Here is a 14,774-nt window from a genome sequence, read left to right as displayed (position 1 = left end):
CTATGAATAGGTAAAATGGATGTAACTATGTACAGGAGAGTTGAGAGACTGTCCATTGCCTGAGGCAAAAAAGCCATCTGTCATATATAGCAGTAACATACAGCAATAATATGTGGAATGTGTAGCAAACTAAAAATCTGACAAATTGCCACTCTTTGTTAGGATCCAATAATGATGAACAATCTCATGCTGCTTAATTGCAGAGCTATAGTGCAATACTAGGCAGAGTTACACCTAAGTCCATTTAAGTTATTGGTTTTAGAATAGTGTAACTGTTTAGGATTCTATTGCTAGTTGTGGAAGAGCCAGTGCTTATCTGCAGGGTAGATCCGTGATGCCTCATATGCTATTGGCCCACTGGCTGCAAAGGGAATACTTAGTGTAAATGGCCTCTGAATTACCTCCTCAAGTTTTCTAGTAATTCCAACCATAACTCAAGCTTTGTTCCATTTACTCATCATCATCTTTATGATAAGTTATATGCCTTTTTAGCATGCAGTTTTGTCTGTGGGTCTGTTTCTTTGTCACATATCATCACAGTTCATATAAATATTATAACTTTGCATATGTTTGTATGATTGCAAAAGTTATTTTTTTTCCTTGTTTCTAAAAAAGACTGTCTATTTACAAAACTGTGGAATAATGTGTGTTAATGATGTGCCATTGAAGCAGAATCTTGCCTTTGGCAGAAATGAAAACTGCTCATGCTTGGATCCTAAGCTCCCTTTCTGCTGGCAGAAGAGGGGGAAGGTGATTTTTTCTGACTCCCTCTCCTCACTACAGCCCTCCCTTAACCCCCCATAATGTTTTTGGGGGCCCACTGACCCTCAAGAGCACAGTTTTAAAGGCAGAGATAACTGCAGCAGAAAGGGGAGGCAGGGAAGTCAGGGTATATGGAGTACAGCCCCACTAGCACTGCAAAGGATCCAAGTCTTCATTTTTAAAGGGGGAAAAAAAGAATTTGTGAATCTCAGAATAGCTTCTTCCTTTGTCTCTGGTCTTCTTTTGATTCTGCGTTAGGTTGCCCCCCCCCCCTCCCCTTCATTCATGCTTTTGGATTTAATAATGACAAGGTCACCATTGTGCAAGGAAAGGAGGAGTTAACTGATAGAAAATGAACTTAATCTTTATTTAGTTGTTTGCTTGGGAAACTGCTTGGTGTCCATATCTTCAAATACCCCACCACAACTCTGATCCAGTCTTATGGTCTGACAGTCTTGATGTACTCCCTTACTTGGTTCTAGCGTGTTTGTGTTAATACATAGAATTCTACAATTCCTACCACTGTGGGATGCAGGATTTTCTTTAAGGATGAAATGATGCTTTTATAAGGAAGAAGATACTGCCTGCGTTGCATACTACAGTATCGAGAGCCATTCTCTGATGCAATTCTTTGTATTAAGAAAACACATTTCAGTCCTCTTTAATTACCCTTCCAGAGAGATATGTTTTAATGTAAGTTGTCTGATTCTGTTTTAAGTGAAGGAGAAAACCTGGTAGAGGTTGTCTCTTTAAATCAGATCTGCAGTGTTGATGGACCCTCTAGCAGGCATGGTAAGAACCATTCTCACCTCTGCAGCAGGGAGCTTGACCATACAGACTCGCACATTCAATCAAAACGTTTTCTGTTTTAATATGCACTGTACCAATCCTATTCCCATGGTTACAGCTCCTGCTTCTTTGGTTGCTTCTAGTATGTTGGGAAAGAGAAGCAGCCTACATTTCTCGTACAGGAGTTTAAAAGATAATGAAAGCAACCCTGTTGTGATTTGCATTTTAAATTTTCTTCCCCCCCCCCCCTCTCTCGTTGCATAGAATGCTGTGGCAGTAGCTTCAGTTCATTTGCCACGGTCTGCCTTCTCTCCGTCTTCATCCTTGCAATCTGTTGATAACTCCTCTTGCAAGCTACAGTGTATTGCCTTTCGGAATGGAAAACTCTTTCCTAGCACTGGCAACTCATCTCATCCTGCAGATTATGGGACGTATAGGACAATTGGAACACCAGTCCTCTTCATTAAAATAGGTAAGTGTTGTGCTACTGTTTCCTTAATCTGAAAGCTAGGCTATACATTAGAGTATATAAAAGAATGGTGCAGTGGAGTACGCAGGTATGCCGTTGTGAGTCTTGCTTCTGCTTTCACACAGATATGTGGGTTAATTCATCCCTCTGTGGTGTTTTTTTTTTAATTCAGATAAACTTGCATGTAACCAAAGCTCTGTTGCTGTACAGGATTAATCTTCCTCAGCAGCATTCTGTAATTTGCTTATTAAAGTTCACAAGTATAGTCAAAGTGGCACGGAGAGGGAGAAGAATATTGGTTTCTAAATCTTGACCATGATTACAGAAATGTCAAATCCTGGAGATTTGCAATTCAAGATGTTTGGGGAGGGGGTGCTTAGAGTCCTGTTGCATGTATATTTGCAGTCATCAATAAACCTCTTGGTATTATCAGTCAGGTGCTTTTAAAGGTGAAAGTAACAGGCTAAAGATGATAATGTTTAATTAAACATTTATCCTATATAATTTTAACCATTTAATTTCATCCTTGTATGTGTTCACATTTATGTGTCTATTTTAGGTTTTTATGTGTGTTTCAGATTAAGAAATTGCCTTCACCGTTAATCATGTCAAAGACATTGATGGTTCCCCACCCCCGCAAGCAATAATCTACCATCATTTCAGTTTAGGAGCTGTGAATACTAAATCCAGTTTCATGAATGACCACCAGATCATTTGAAGACTAACTTATTAAGATGCCTGTCATGATTAATATTAACTGTTCCAAAGTTTTGATGATAAGCCATAGCCTATTTTCATGCTGATAGAACAGGAGAGGAATCTGGGCTGGTTTATTTTGGAGTAGTTTGTGTGCATATATAAATAATTTTAAGAAGCTTTGCATAAAGCATATAGCAACAGAACCTTCACCACTTCACTGCTCTAATTCTGTTTGGTCCTTTTGCAGATGGGTGCAGTATCGGAAACCTCACCAGCCCTCTTACTATAGCACTGAAGCACTTTACACAGGGTATAAACCCCATTGCAGTCTTCTGGGATTTTGACCTTCTAGATGGACATGGAGGCTGGTGGGGAGAAGGGTGCCACATAATTAACTCGGCAGACAATATTACCACCCTTCATAGTACTCACTTCGGTAACTTTGCTGTGCTAATGGTGAGTATGCCATTTCATGTGTGTATGTGCATGTCTGTATGCGTCCTCCTTATGGTCCGTACTTGTCAGCATCTAGTCATTTATCTTGCAACTCTGTGTGTTTGTGTGTGAGAGAGAGTATGTTTGTGTGGGTGTATGAGAGCAAGAGAGAAAGAGAAAGAGAAAGAGAGAGAGAGATTGCTTTGAAGAAAGTAACTTAACAACTAATGTCTGGGAATAAAAGAAGCAAATCTGTTCAACCAGTCTGATCTCATTACAGGACTTGCTATAAATCACTTTTAATGCAATAGCGGAAAGACAAAGTTTCATCAAGGCATTATTAAAGTATGAGAGGGGGGAAAGTATGGGAGGGGGAAAATAAATTCCATGGCCAGATGTATGAAATGTACATTCGCTAGTGCTTTTATATCTGAAGGGGGGGTGTCTATTCTTGTTCATACCTAGTACTATGTTGATCATACTAATTAGTTGCTGGCATACTGCAATGTTGAATCATTTAATAAATGGGAGAGAATAAGATAGCTTGCGTCTCTCTCTCTCTCTAAACAAGAATACCCTGATTCTTGCCGGCTGCTCTTGGAATCTGAGTCCGTGTGCTGACGACAGCATCCCTTTTACTAAATGGCTGTTTGTAAAGGGAAAAAAATGTATCTGTGCAATGCTACCAAAACCAGGCTTCTGAGGTCTGTTTCTCGGTCCCTATTGCAGTTCAGAATGCAGTTATTTAAGAGTCATGCTAACTGGAAAGTTACTGGGACAAATCGGAAAGACACGCTAAAATGAATACCATATCAAATGGAGAAATAAACATAAATAGTGAATGAAGCATCTGGCAGAAAACCATGTCAGGGAGTATCTTCTGCAGCATTCCAAAGGGTTGTTTAGAACCACTTGCTATTTATTTATTTATTTTAAAGCAGTCGGTGCTCACATACCTGCAGCTCCCTGATGAATTGTGCATTAATTCTGGTGCATGGATGGTTCCTTGGAAGGTGCTGCTTGCGAACATATCGGGAAGGTTTATAAGTTGAGTAAATAATGCCTTGTGTGTAATGTGTAAAGGACAGCAAAGACAGACGACAGGAATTGAGTGGACGTGTGCAGAGAATACCAATCTGCTGCTGTCAGATGGAGCCCAGATGATAGCCAATCATTACACAAGGCTGTGACAATGAGTAGTTAAATACAGATATGATAATCTATTTTATAAAACTGAATTCCATTCATGTTATGTGATTTATTATTTTCTCTTTTTTTAAAACTCATAACAAGACTTGTTTAGAACCTCCAGAAAGGATTATGGAACTGATGCTGTCAAATCTATCATATCACCTTTTTAACAGCTCCCCTGAGTGCAGTTGTACTTCAAACCCTGAGCATTTTGAATCATGTGTTAGAGAATGTAGCTTTACCTGTGCCTGAGTCGTTGGATTCTTTCTCCATAACCTGTTGATGCTGCAGAAACCACACCCATTATGGCTGACTCATTCCTTGAACTGACTAAGGGCTTCAGTGATGCACTGAAAACTTGTGTGTGGGTTGAGGCTAGAGAAATTCCATTTTCACCCCTCTCCCTTTCCTTTCCTTTTCTTTTTAAATATCATGGATAGATTTTGAAGAATAGGTTGTTTGTTGTTAACATGCATTTCAATTGTACTGTTTTGACATTATGTGTACTATTGACTTTTATGGGACTTTGCTTTCTGACAAGTGAGCAAGCTCTGAGACTTCACTGTGTCGTATATCCTTAAAAATAATTTTTGTAAGCTAAAAGCAGCACATGATGTTCATTTAGTGTCTATGCAACTAGAAAAAAACCAACATCGTTTCTCTCTACCTTTAGAGGTAAGTCACTTGCCGTGGTCATTAAGGGTGGTTTCTTAACTCTTCTGAAACCATGAACAGAAAACTTTTAACTAGCATTGTTAGTTCAGGTCTTGTAAAATGGTTCCCTCCCATTCCAGCAGACCATGTTTGGTATGGAAATTGGAGGTCTACTGGTATGCATTTGGTTGATGAGTAAGATGTGTCTTTTTATCATCAATCATTGTGATACATGTTGTGGGTCTTTTTTCACATTAGACCAGACAGTTGTCATTCCTTGTGCATTCTGTACAAGGAACAAAAGGACAATATATATATATATATATATATATATATATACACACACACATGTCATCTAATGTAAAATAATGTTGTGGATAGTGTATTTGAATTAGATTAGGAAGCTTTGAAATCTAATCCTATTCCCCACATACAGCCTTTGGCGCCCTTATAGTGTTGCTTTGTGGATAAAAGGAGCCCTCAAATACTCTATATTGAGCTCTTTGGAGCTAAAGCTGGATATTATGCAAGTGTGATAAAGTAGTATGCTCTTAAGAAAGGTTTCTTGTCCTAGTTGTTCTGAAATGACTTCAGCCTTGTGAAAAACGCTGCTCATTGCAGTATGCAAATAGATTTTATTTATTTATTTATTTTGTGGACTTATATTCTGCCCTATCCCGTAGACAGGCTCAAGGTGGATCACAACATATAAAATAACAATAAAAAGCCTACAGATCAAAATTAAAACACCACATTAGAATTAAACAGTAAAAGTAATAAATAAACCGCACCACCGGCGGACAGGGCACAGCATATCAAGTAATCAGTTTTAGGCCCACATTAAACAATGGTAATAGCAATAGGATAGCACAACGTCACCACAAGAGCACCACAAGGGAGGCCAAATGATGGAATAATGGGACACCTGCTGCCTCAACCATAGGCCCGACAGAACAGCTCCGTCTTGCAGGCACTACGAAATGGCAGTAATTCAGGTACGGCCTGGATCTCCACAGGGAGCTAATTCCACCAGGCAGTGGTCTTGGCTGAATTGCTATGTCTGGATTCCAGACAGGGGGAAAATCACTACAGATTTTTAATATGTTAGGGGCGTTTTGGTTTTTTGTTCCTGAAAAGTAAATGTTTAGCCCTTTCTGTAGCATGGTACTGATTTTGAGCAAGCAGTTGATCTTCAGGCAATCGAGATAAGTTCCCCTGGAAAAAATGGCCACTTAGAAAGGTAGACTCTATGCATTATACTCCCATTGAAAATCCATCCCACCCCCCAACCTTACCATCCTCAGGCTCCACCCCCCAAATCTCCCAGCATTTCCCAACCTGGACCTGGCAACCCTAGATCTGCAGTTCATAATTTACCTAGTTTGGAAACTCAGGTGACATTAGAGTATCAGTGAGTTCTATGAAAATTCATCTTTGAGATCTCCTGACATACCATGGTTTGGTAAACTTGTTACTGAGGGAGACCACTTGGACCTCTTTCTATGTCATCTGTTTGTGGGTCTTTGGTTTGGCATTGTTAGGATACTTTCCCACATAGGCCTAAGCACCTGACTGGAATTCTTGTATTATGCAGGCATAAACTTGGCACAGTTATGCAGCAGTGATTGTAAGAAGCTGTCCCCAATTGGTAGGCAGTCAGGACTCTCATAGTAGATGATAACGATCAGTGTGGCAGAAGGTGAGACAACTGCCCAGTTAGGTGTAGAACCAACAGAGTGGGGCTGCCAGACACATTGGGCAACCCACCCAGGATGAATGGGGGATGAAGACAGGCACGCCAGCACACATCATTTCTGGTGAAAAAGCAGATTTCCACAAAACTCTGTCCTAGGGTATAATGACATCATTTCTGGGTTGTTGTTGTTATTGCTGAAAATGGTGTAGCATGCTGGCTCACTCATTTTCCACTCTTTCTACTTCACTGTTTTTGGAAGTGCTGTCCAAGTACACAGATAATCAGTAGGAGTGGGTTTCAGAGGACAGCCATGTTGGTCTGCAGTAGAACAGTTAGATTTGACTCAAATCCAACTGTTCAGTGGGAGGAGGAGACCTGGCCTGCTGCAACTGAAAGATTCTTAACAAAGATTAACTGAGTTCCCAACTAATATGTTTGGGAACAACTGGATCATATGATATGTGGCATCATCCCCAGCTCTATGTTGTGCTAATCATTTCTTCAAAAGTTGTTTGTGGTCCATCTTTCTCCAAGGCTTCAAGGCATGTGGGAGCAGTTATATAAGTAAAGTACTAAGTTCATCATGTCTCAAAACATTTAGGTATAATAAAAGACAGGTGCTTATTTAAATCAGTGACATTCAGATTGAGGTAGACAGCAGGAAATTGGTAAAATATGAAATAAAAACTATTCAAATGTACAGATACAAACACACTGTTTAATTAAGATTCCAGAGAGAAAAAAGGAAGCAGGAACTAATACAATAATTTGCAGACAGAATTGTGATAGAACAGCACAAAGAAAGACAAGTTTCTGTTAGTAAGAACGAGGAAATAAATGTTTGTGAGAGCCGCAGAATGATAAAGAACATAACTAGACACATGTGTATTCACCAAGGGAAAGAGAATGAGGAGTAGGAAGTTCTTTTCTTACTGGGACTTGTGAAGTCACAGCATTCTTTAGGAAGGCTAGATGCTTAGAAGAGCTACAAGAGAATTTAAATTCTCGCCTATACCTCTAGGTGTTTCAGAAGGGTAGCCAACCTAGAGGTGATAGCTGGAGATCTTCTGAGATTACAGCTGATCTTCAAGAAGAAGAACAAGATATTGGATTTATATCCCGCCCTCCACTCCGAAGAGTCTCAGAGCGGCTCACAATCTCCTTTACCTTCCTCCCCCACAACAAACACCCTGTGAGGTGGGTGGGGCTGGAGAGGGCTCTCCCAGCAGCTGCCCTTTCAAGGACAACTTCTGCCAGAGCTATGGCTGACCCAAGGCTATTCCAGCAGGTGCAAGTGGAGGAGTGGGGAATCAAACCCGGTTCTCCCAGATAAGAGTCCACACACTTAACCACTACACCAAACTGGCTCTCCTTCAGGTGACAGAGGTTAGTTCACGTGAAGAAAATGGCCACTTTGGAAGGTGCACTCTGTGGCATTATATTTCATTGAAGTCCCACTCCTCCCCAAACCCCTTCTCTCCTCAGGCTTCATCCCTCTCCCAAATAAGGTTGCCAGTCCCCAGGTCCAGGCAGGGGTTCCCTCATTTTTGTGGATTCCTTCCTGCCACTGGCCACTTGGGCGATGGGGGGAAACCTACCCACAAGTGCTCTGAAATAAAGTGCAATGACATCACCAACACTGTACAAAGGCACTCTAGCTTTGGGACAAAACACTATGATAAAACTGGACTTGAACCAGAGGGTTTTGCCCAAAAACTAGAACATTGCCATGTGTGATCAGTGATGTGATGATGTCACTCTCAGGTGACATCATAATTGCGTAGGCGAAAAAAGCTCCCAGAAAGGCCCATTGATCGCCCTACCCCCAGATTGCCAGGTATTTTCCTATATGGAGCTGGGAACTGTATGTTTCCATCCACAGGCCCATATCTAAAGTCGTTTTCTATTGACCAAAAATAGCAGCTTAGACACTGGCATCCTTGAAGACCTTTCTCTCTTGCTATCTTTGAACTGAAGGATCAACTGTTAACATTTTCCTTCCCAGTTGACAGCTGTCCTTTATTTTCTTCAGCTTGGAAGGCTAATCACAGATTTGGTTGGTGAAATGCTTTACTTCAAAAGGTCGCTCCCTGGAAAGAGTAGTTTTGCAGCAGCATTGGCTGAACCTTACCAACCTATAGAACTTTTCACACCACAGTGTATGTTGAGCAGGGTTGGATAATTTCTGGAGATTCTGGGGGTAGAGAATTGGGGTTGGGGCTCTGCAGTTATAATGCAAGAGTGAACAATAAAGTTCACCCTCCAAAGCCACCATTTCCTCCAGGGGAACTGATCTCTATAGTTTGGAGATCAGTTGTAATTGCACATCTCCAGGCCCCACCTGGAGGCTGGAAGCCCTAATGCTGAATGATGTGCAATGTTAATAATGTATGCATATTCATCACATTCTAGATGCAATGGATGAGAGGAAAAACCTGTACACTGTTCTGGGCTCTTTGAAGAAAGGGCAGGATAATAGTGACCAAGAAATAAAACCCAGAGTGAACCTAAGTAGTTGGGAGCATGCTTGAGAATGTCAGGGGCAGGCAGCGGGTCTAGCTCCTTCTATGACAATAGTGTCTTTGAGGGACCTCTTTTCCTTTCTAGTATCAAAGTGAATCACTGTCATTGGCTGCTGCAGGGAAAAGAACACTTCGGACAATGTTGTGGGAAGAGCAAAACATGTAGTTTACCCTTGACACTGTGTAGTCTATACTCACTGATAAGGATTTCATAGGAAAGCACAGTGTGAGTCTATGCTATACATAGGGGAGACTGACCATTATGAGCACCAAAACCTTTTCCAGTGGGCCAGTGGCCTGCTTAGCCAGTCCAGTGGCAAGAAGGGTGGGACCTGGGCGGGCCACATTCATTGAGGGAATGGCCAGGTCAAGGTACTGTGAATCTGGCTTGGAAAGCAAGTAGGCTTTCTCCTTCCCCCTTTGGATGGGTGTGGCGAGGCCAGATGAGGGGCAGACCCTTTTGCAGGGCTCCCCCCCCCCTCACAATCCACGCTTCAACATTCAGAATTACTATTCCCTGCAGGGTTCTGTAGTATGGAGGTCCTCCTTCTGTACCTATCCCATCCAACATAATGATGAGTATTTGGGAACTAGTTGGGAGTCTCTTGAATAATGAATGTATAAATAGTTAAAACGCACATGCACACGTGATGCAGACATGAGAAAGATGGGTGCTGAAGAGGCTTTTAACAGTTTCTTCTCCCTGCCTTGATTACCCATGTGCTCTGTATCCTTTAGAATATCCTTCAGGATGAAAACCATTTCTTCCCACCTCTCCCCCATTGATGTTTCAAATTGCATGAAATTATTCCTCAGGAGTACCTGTTCCATCTACACACTACACATTAAACAGACCTTCATGTTAAGTTTGCATGCTAAAGGCAGAATCATCTTTACTCAGAAAAGGTATTGCCTTGGACTGATATTACTGTAGTATGGATGCAATATAAAAATAGCCCCTTCAAAATACACCTTTTGCGCAGTTTAATCTTGAATACATCCAAAAAGTGGTCCTTAAACCTTGCTGAGAATCTTGACTGCTTCACTTCCTGAAATGTATATGGGTACCCCTGTATTAGAGTTGCCAACTCCAGTCTGAGAAATTCCTGGAGATGCAGTGCCTTTGGAGGACAGAATGTATGGTATACCTAGAATGTATGGAATGCCATACAGTTTGCCTTCTGAAGCTGCCATTTCCTTTTGTAGTCTGGAGATCAGTTGTAATTCTGGGAGAACAGGTACCACATGGAAGCTGGCACTTCTATCCTGTATGGAAAAGTTGCCACATTCCAGCCATTGCTTTAATACAAGCAGAGTCCTAAGCACTAGATGTCTGTTTATTAGGTACAGTTATAGCTCCCCTGTGCTTGATAACATTAACCCCATGCCTGTAATCATTACACTGCAGATTAGGTACTGTAGGTCTGTAAATCTTGTGTCTAGAGAGATCTAACTTAATATAGATCAAGTATGACTCCAGAGCTCGGGCTTCTTTCTACCTAAGGGAAGCAGGCCTCACAGGATGATAATAATGGTGACTCAGACAAGGCAGCCTCTTTTGAACTTGTTGAGAGAAGCAGATATGTATGACGGCATATCTACTGAAAGTCGTACATGTTGCTGGAATTATTCAGTGAACAGTTTGATCACTTGGGACTGATGAAGATTAATTATCTCACAGTGGTATCGAGTACGCAGTGGTTAAGACCCATGGTTAACCATTACTTTTCTAAAATTTCTCCTTCACATTCATATTAAAAATCTGAATGTGAACGACACTTGCAAATCTACCCCCACCCACATCACCAAGGTTTTTCATGGTGGTGGTTTTTAATTGACAACTGAATATCATTCTGTCCAGGACTTTCTTTGTAGCGGGAGCTCCTTTGCATATTAGGCCACACACCCCCAATGTAGCCAATCCTCCTGGAGCTTTACAGTAGGCCCTGTAAGAAGAGCCCTTGGAGGATTGGCTACATCAGGGGTGTATGGCCTAATATGCAAAGGAGTGCCTGCTCCAAAAAAAGCTCTGATTCAGTCAAAGCTTTATCATTGGAGACCTGTTATTATTAGTGTGGGACCTATCCAGTGTGGTTCTACAGGGCGCAGTCCTATTCCCCATGCTTTCGATCTCTATGTAAAGCCCTCAGAACCAATCAGTCATAATTTGGGGGTCAGCAGTCATCAATATGCTGATGATACCAAACTCTATATACTTTTATCCAGATCTCCTGGTGATGTGGTAGAGGTCCTGAATTGCTGCCTAGCAGCTATGGTTAACTGTCTAAAAGCGAACAAATTAAAACTAATCCCTAGAAAGACAGAGGTAATGCTGTTTAGGAAGACAGGGATCTCAATGGATGTTGTGCTCCTAATGTTAATGGGGTTCAACTGATCCTTGCTGACTCAATTAAGAAGAGTCTTGAGGATTCTTAGTGTAGCCCTAGTTCTGATTTACACTAACATGTAATTGCAATAGAAGTAAATATTGCATTTTACTGGATTCGATATTACTGTTGGAGAAGTTAGTTAATATGGATGCAAAAAAGATTTTCTTCTAATTCATTCTAGCCTGGAAGTAGGAATGCCAGCTCAGGGTTGGGAAATATCTGGAGATTTCAGGGGTAGAACCTGAGAAGGGTGGAGTTTGGGGAGGGGAAGTATTTTGCTGGGGTAAAATGCCATAGATTACACTTTCCAAAGTTACCATTCTCTACAGGTGAATTGATCTCCATCACCTGGTAATCAGTTCTAATCCCAGGAGATCTCCAACCACCACCTGGAGTTTGTGAAGTTTTAAATATAAACCAGTCTTATATCAATTTCTTTTGACACTCTTTGCAAGTGTGGCCCTAGTCCCGATTTACATTGACATATAATTGCATTAGATGTAAATATTTTTACAAAAACATCCACAAGGACAAACTGGAAATACACAATGTAAAGGCATAAACACTCTATGGTGCTACTATTTAAAGAGACCATTTTACACTGTCAATACTAAACAGGTTTCTAACAAAAATTCACAATGTTTACAAAACAAAACTAACCTTGAGAATGTGGTAAGACAAAAGCAACCAACTTAGAATAATGATTGTTGAGCAGTCTCTAATGATGTTTTTGCAAAAGCGTCCCCAAGTACATGTTGGAACCATACACCATAGATGTGTGCATGTTCTTAGGTGCTATTATGTAAAGAGACCTTTTCACACAATCTGTAGTGAACAATCACTTAACAAAAACATCTAATGTCAAATCAGGACTAGGGCCACATTTATAAGGGTGTTAAAAGAAATTGATATAAGGGTGGTTTATATTAAAAGCTTCATTTACTCTGGGGTTGTCTATGTTATACTGATTTCCACACTGAAATTCCCCCTTATCTTTCTTGCAACCACCTGGAGTTTGGCAACCCTGCCTGGAATATGGCCCCATATTTTGCACAGCCAATCTGGCCACCTAGATCCATGCCACTGTAATATCAAAAATGGAATACTGTAATGCATTCCACATAGGTCTCTCTTTGAAGTCAGCTTGGAAACTCCAGTTGGTGCAGAACTCTGAAGCTTAGCTATTGTCGGGAGCTAGATGGAATATGTGTTTTACTCCCATTCTGCAGTCAGTCTATTGCTTGCCCATCAGTTACTGAGCTCATTTCAGGGTTTTGACTATAACATACAGTGTCTTCCATTGCCTTGGTCTCTCATACCTGTGGCATCACCTCTCCCTCACATACTTGGTTGTGACAGCTTTGCTTATCTGAGCAGGTCCTTCCTCAAGTGCCACTCAGTAAATGGGGGAAATTAACAACTGCCCATATACATGCATTCTGTGTTATGTTCCCTGCTTTATGGAATGGCCTGCCTGATGAGGTCAGGAAGTCTCCCACTGTCCTAGCTTTCCTCAAACTATGCAAAACTGAATTATTCAAGAGGGCTTTTCTCAAAGGTAATAAGACATCACTATAATGAAGTGATTCAGAAAGATGGTTGGGTAAGGAGTTAGAGACTATGGACCACTCTACTATGTACAGTTCATACTGCTATAAATAGGATCCTGCTATGTAATTTGTTTAAGTGTTTAACACAGCAAGTTTATAATTAAGTTTTGCTTCAAGTTTAGATTTCTAGTTGGTACCAGACTTCTACAATCCAAATCCCATTGCCCTGTTTATTGAATGGCCTATCCTGTTGATTACCCTATATACTCGAGTATAAGCCTAGTTTTTCTGCCCAAATTTTGGGCAGAAAAAACCCCTCCTCGGCTTATACTCGAGTCACTATTCCGCCCGCATCCCCGGAATTCCAAGGACAGCTAAAGCTGCCCCCTGCTCTCCTCTCCTCAGTGAAGGGGGAGGGGTCGTGCTGGGACTGGTGTTTTCAGTCTGACCAGAAATGACTTCTGCCTTGGTATTGTTGATTTGTGTTCTGCACCACCATTCTCCTCATCTTTCATTGCAAGCAGAATTGTGGCCTTACCTGCCACAGGAATAGTAACTGCTGCGTTTCCCACCCTCGGCTTATACTCGAGTCAATAAGTTTTCCCAGATTTTTGGGGTAAAATTAGAAGCCTCGGCTTATATTCGGGTCGACTTATACTCGAGTATATACGGTACATTGATTTACTGTGAGAAAACTGACTTAAATCTCAGTGAGAAAAGTGGAATCCAAATAACATAATTAATAAATAAATAACCTTGTAATAATATGTGTAACAGGTTCCCTGAATTCCCAGCTTTCGTTTTTTGTTTTTGAAGTAAATCTCTATCCCTTTTTTTGTTGTGGAGAAATGCCTCTCTCCCTGTACCTCTAGGTGCTGCAAACTTAATTTTTAAAAAATGAAATATGAGAACTTAAAGAACCAGTTACATTGTTATAGTGTTATATCAATACAATGATATTCAGTTGTCAATCTAAGAAAAACTGAAAGATTGCAAGTGATGGGGGAAGGAGATGGGTGGTGTGGGAAAATGACTGCCAAATGAATCTGATCTTTACAACTCAGATGGCAACTATCCAGGCTTTGCTTAATTTTTCCCAAAACTTTGCAGCAATATAGGTTTGGAAAATTCAGAGGAAGGCCATGGAAATTCCAAGAGCTGGGGACATTGCATGATGCCCCATATGCAATGATATCACCTGGAAGTGATGTCATCGCATCAGGGATGTTGCATGGGGCGGCCTGGTTTTTGATCAAACTCTATGGTTAAATTTTATTTTTTATTTAATTTAATTTATACTCTGCCCTCCCCACCAAAGGCAGGCTCAGGGTAGCTCACAGGTTGGGGTCAAACAATGACCAACAAGATAAAACAGCAATAAAACAAAAAACATAAAAACAATTATTAAAACAACAGTATCAATAGGTCCTAGTGCAATAGTTCATACAAACATTTAAAATTTCGATGGAAGCACTGTAATTGGATGGTTGGTATTAGATGTTCCAACGAGGGCCCCAGGTCGCCATAGCATGGTAAGATAAATCCAGAGTAATGTTTAGATTTATGGGCCTAATCCGTTGCTATAGAAGTTACCATTATGGGAAAGCATGGTGGAAG

The 14,774-nt window shown here is 40.9% G+C and overlaps 1 protein-coding gene across 2 annotated transcripts in view; it reads left to right on the top strand.

The window, feature by feature from the left end:
• Nucleotides 1-14,774, top strand: part of ADGRA1 (adhesion G protein-coupled receptor A1) — a 538,647-nt gene that overhangs the window by 419,991 nt on the left and 103,882 nt on the right. For both annotated transcript variants that reach the window (XM_060241372.1, XM_060241374.1), the window contains 2 exons: nt 1,816-2,023; nt 2,967-3,175. In XM_060241372.1, the coding sequence (XP_060097355.1) occupies nt 1,816-2,023; nt 2,967-3,175 (417 nt within the window). The remainder of the gene's footprint in view (nt 1-1,815; nt 2,024-2,966; nt 3,176-14,774) is intronic.

The sequence above is a fragment of the Heteronotia binoei genome, chromosome 6 (assembly GCF_032191835.1).
Source record: "Heteronotia binoei isolate CCM8104 ecotype False Entrance Well chromosome 6, APGP_CSIRO_Hbin_v1, whole genome shotgun sequence".
Taxonomy (NCBI): domain Eukaryota; kingdom Metazoa; phylum Chordata; class Lepidosauria; order Squamata; family Gekkonidae; genus Heteronotia; species Heteronotia binoei.
This window is presented reverse-complemented; position numbering and strand designations above follow the sequence as displayed.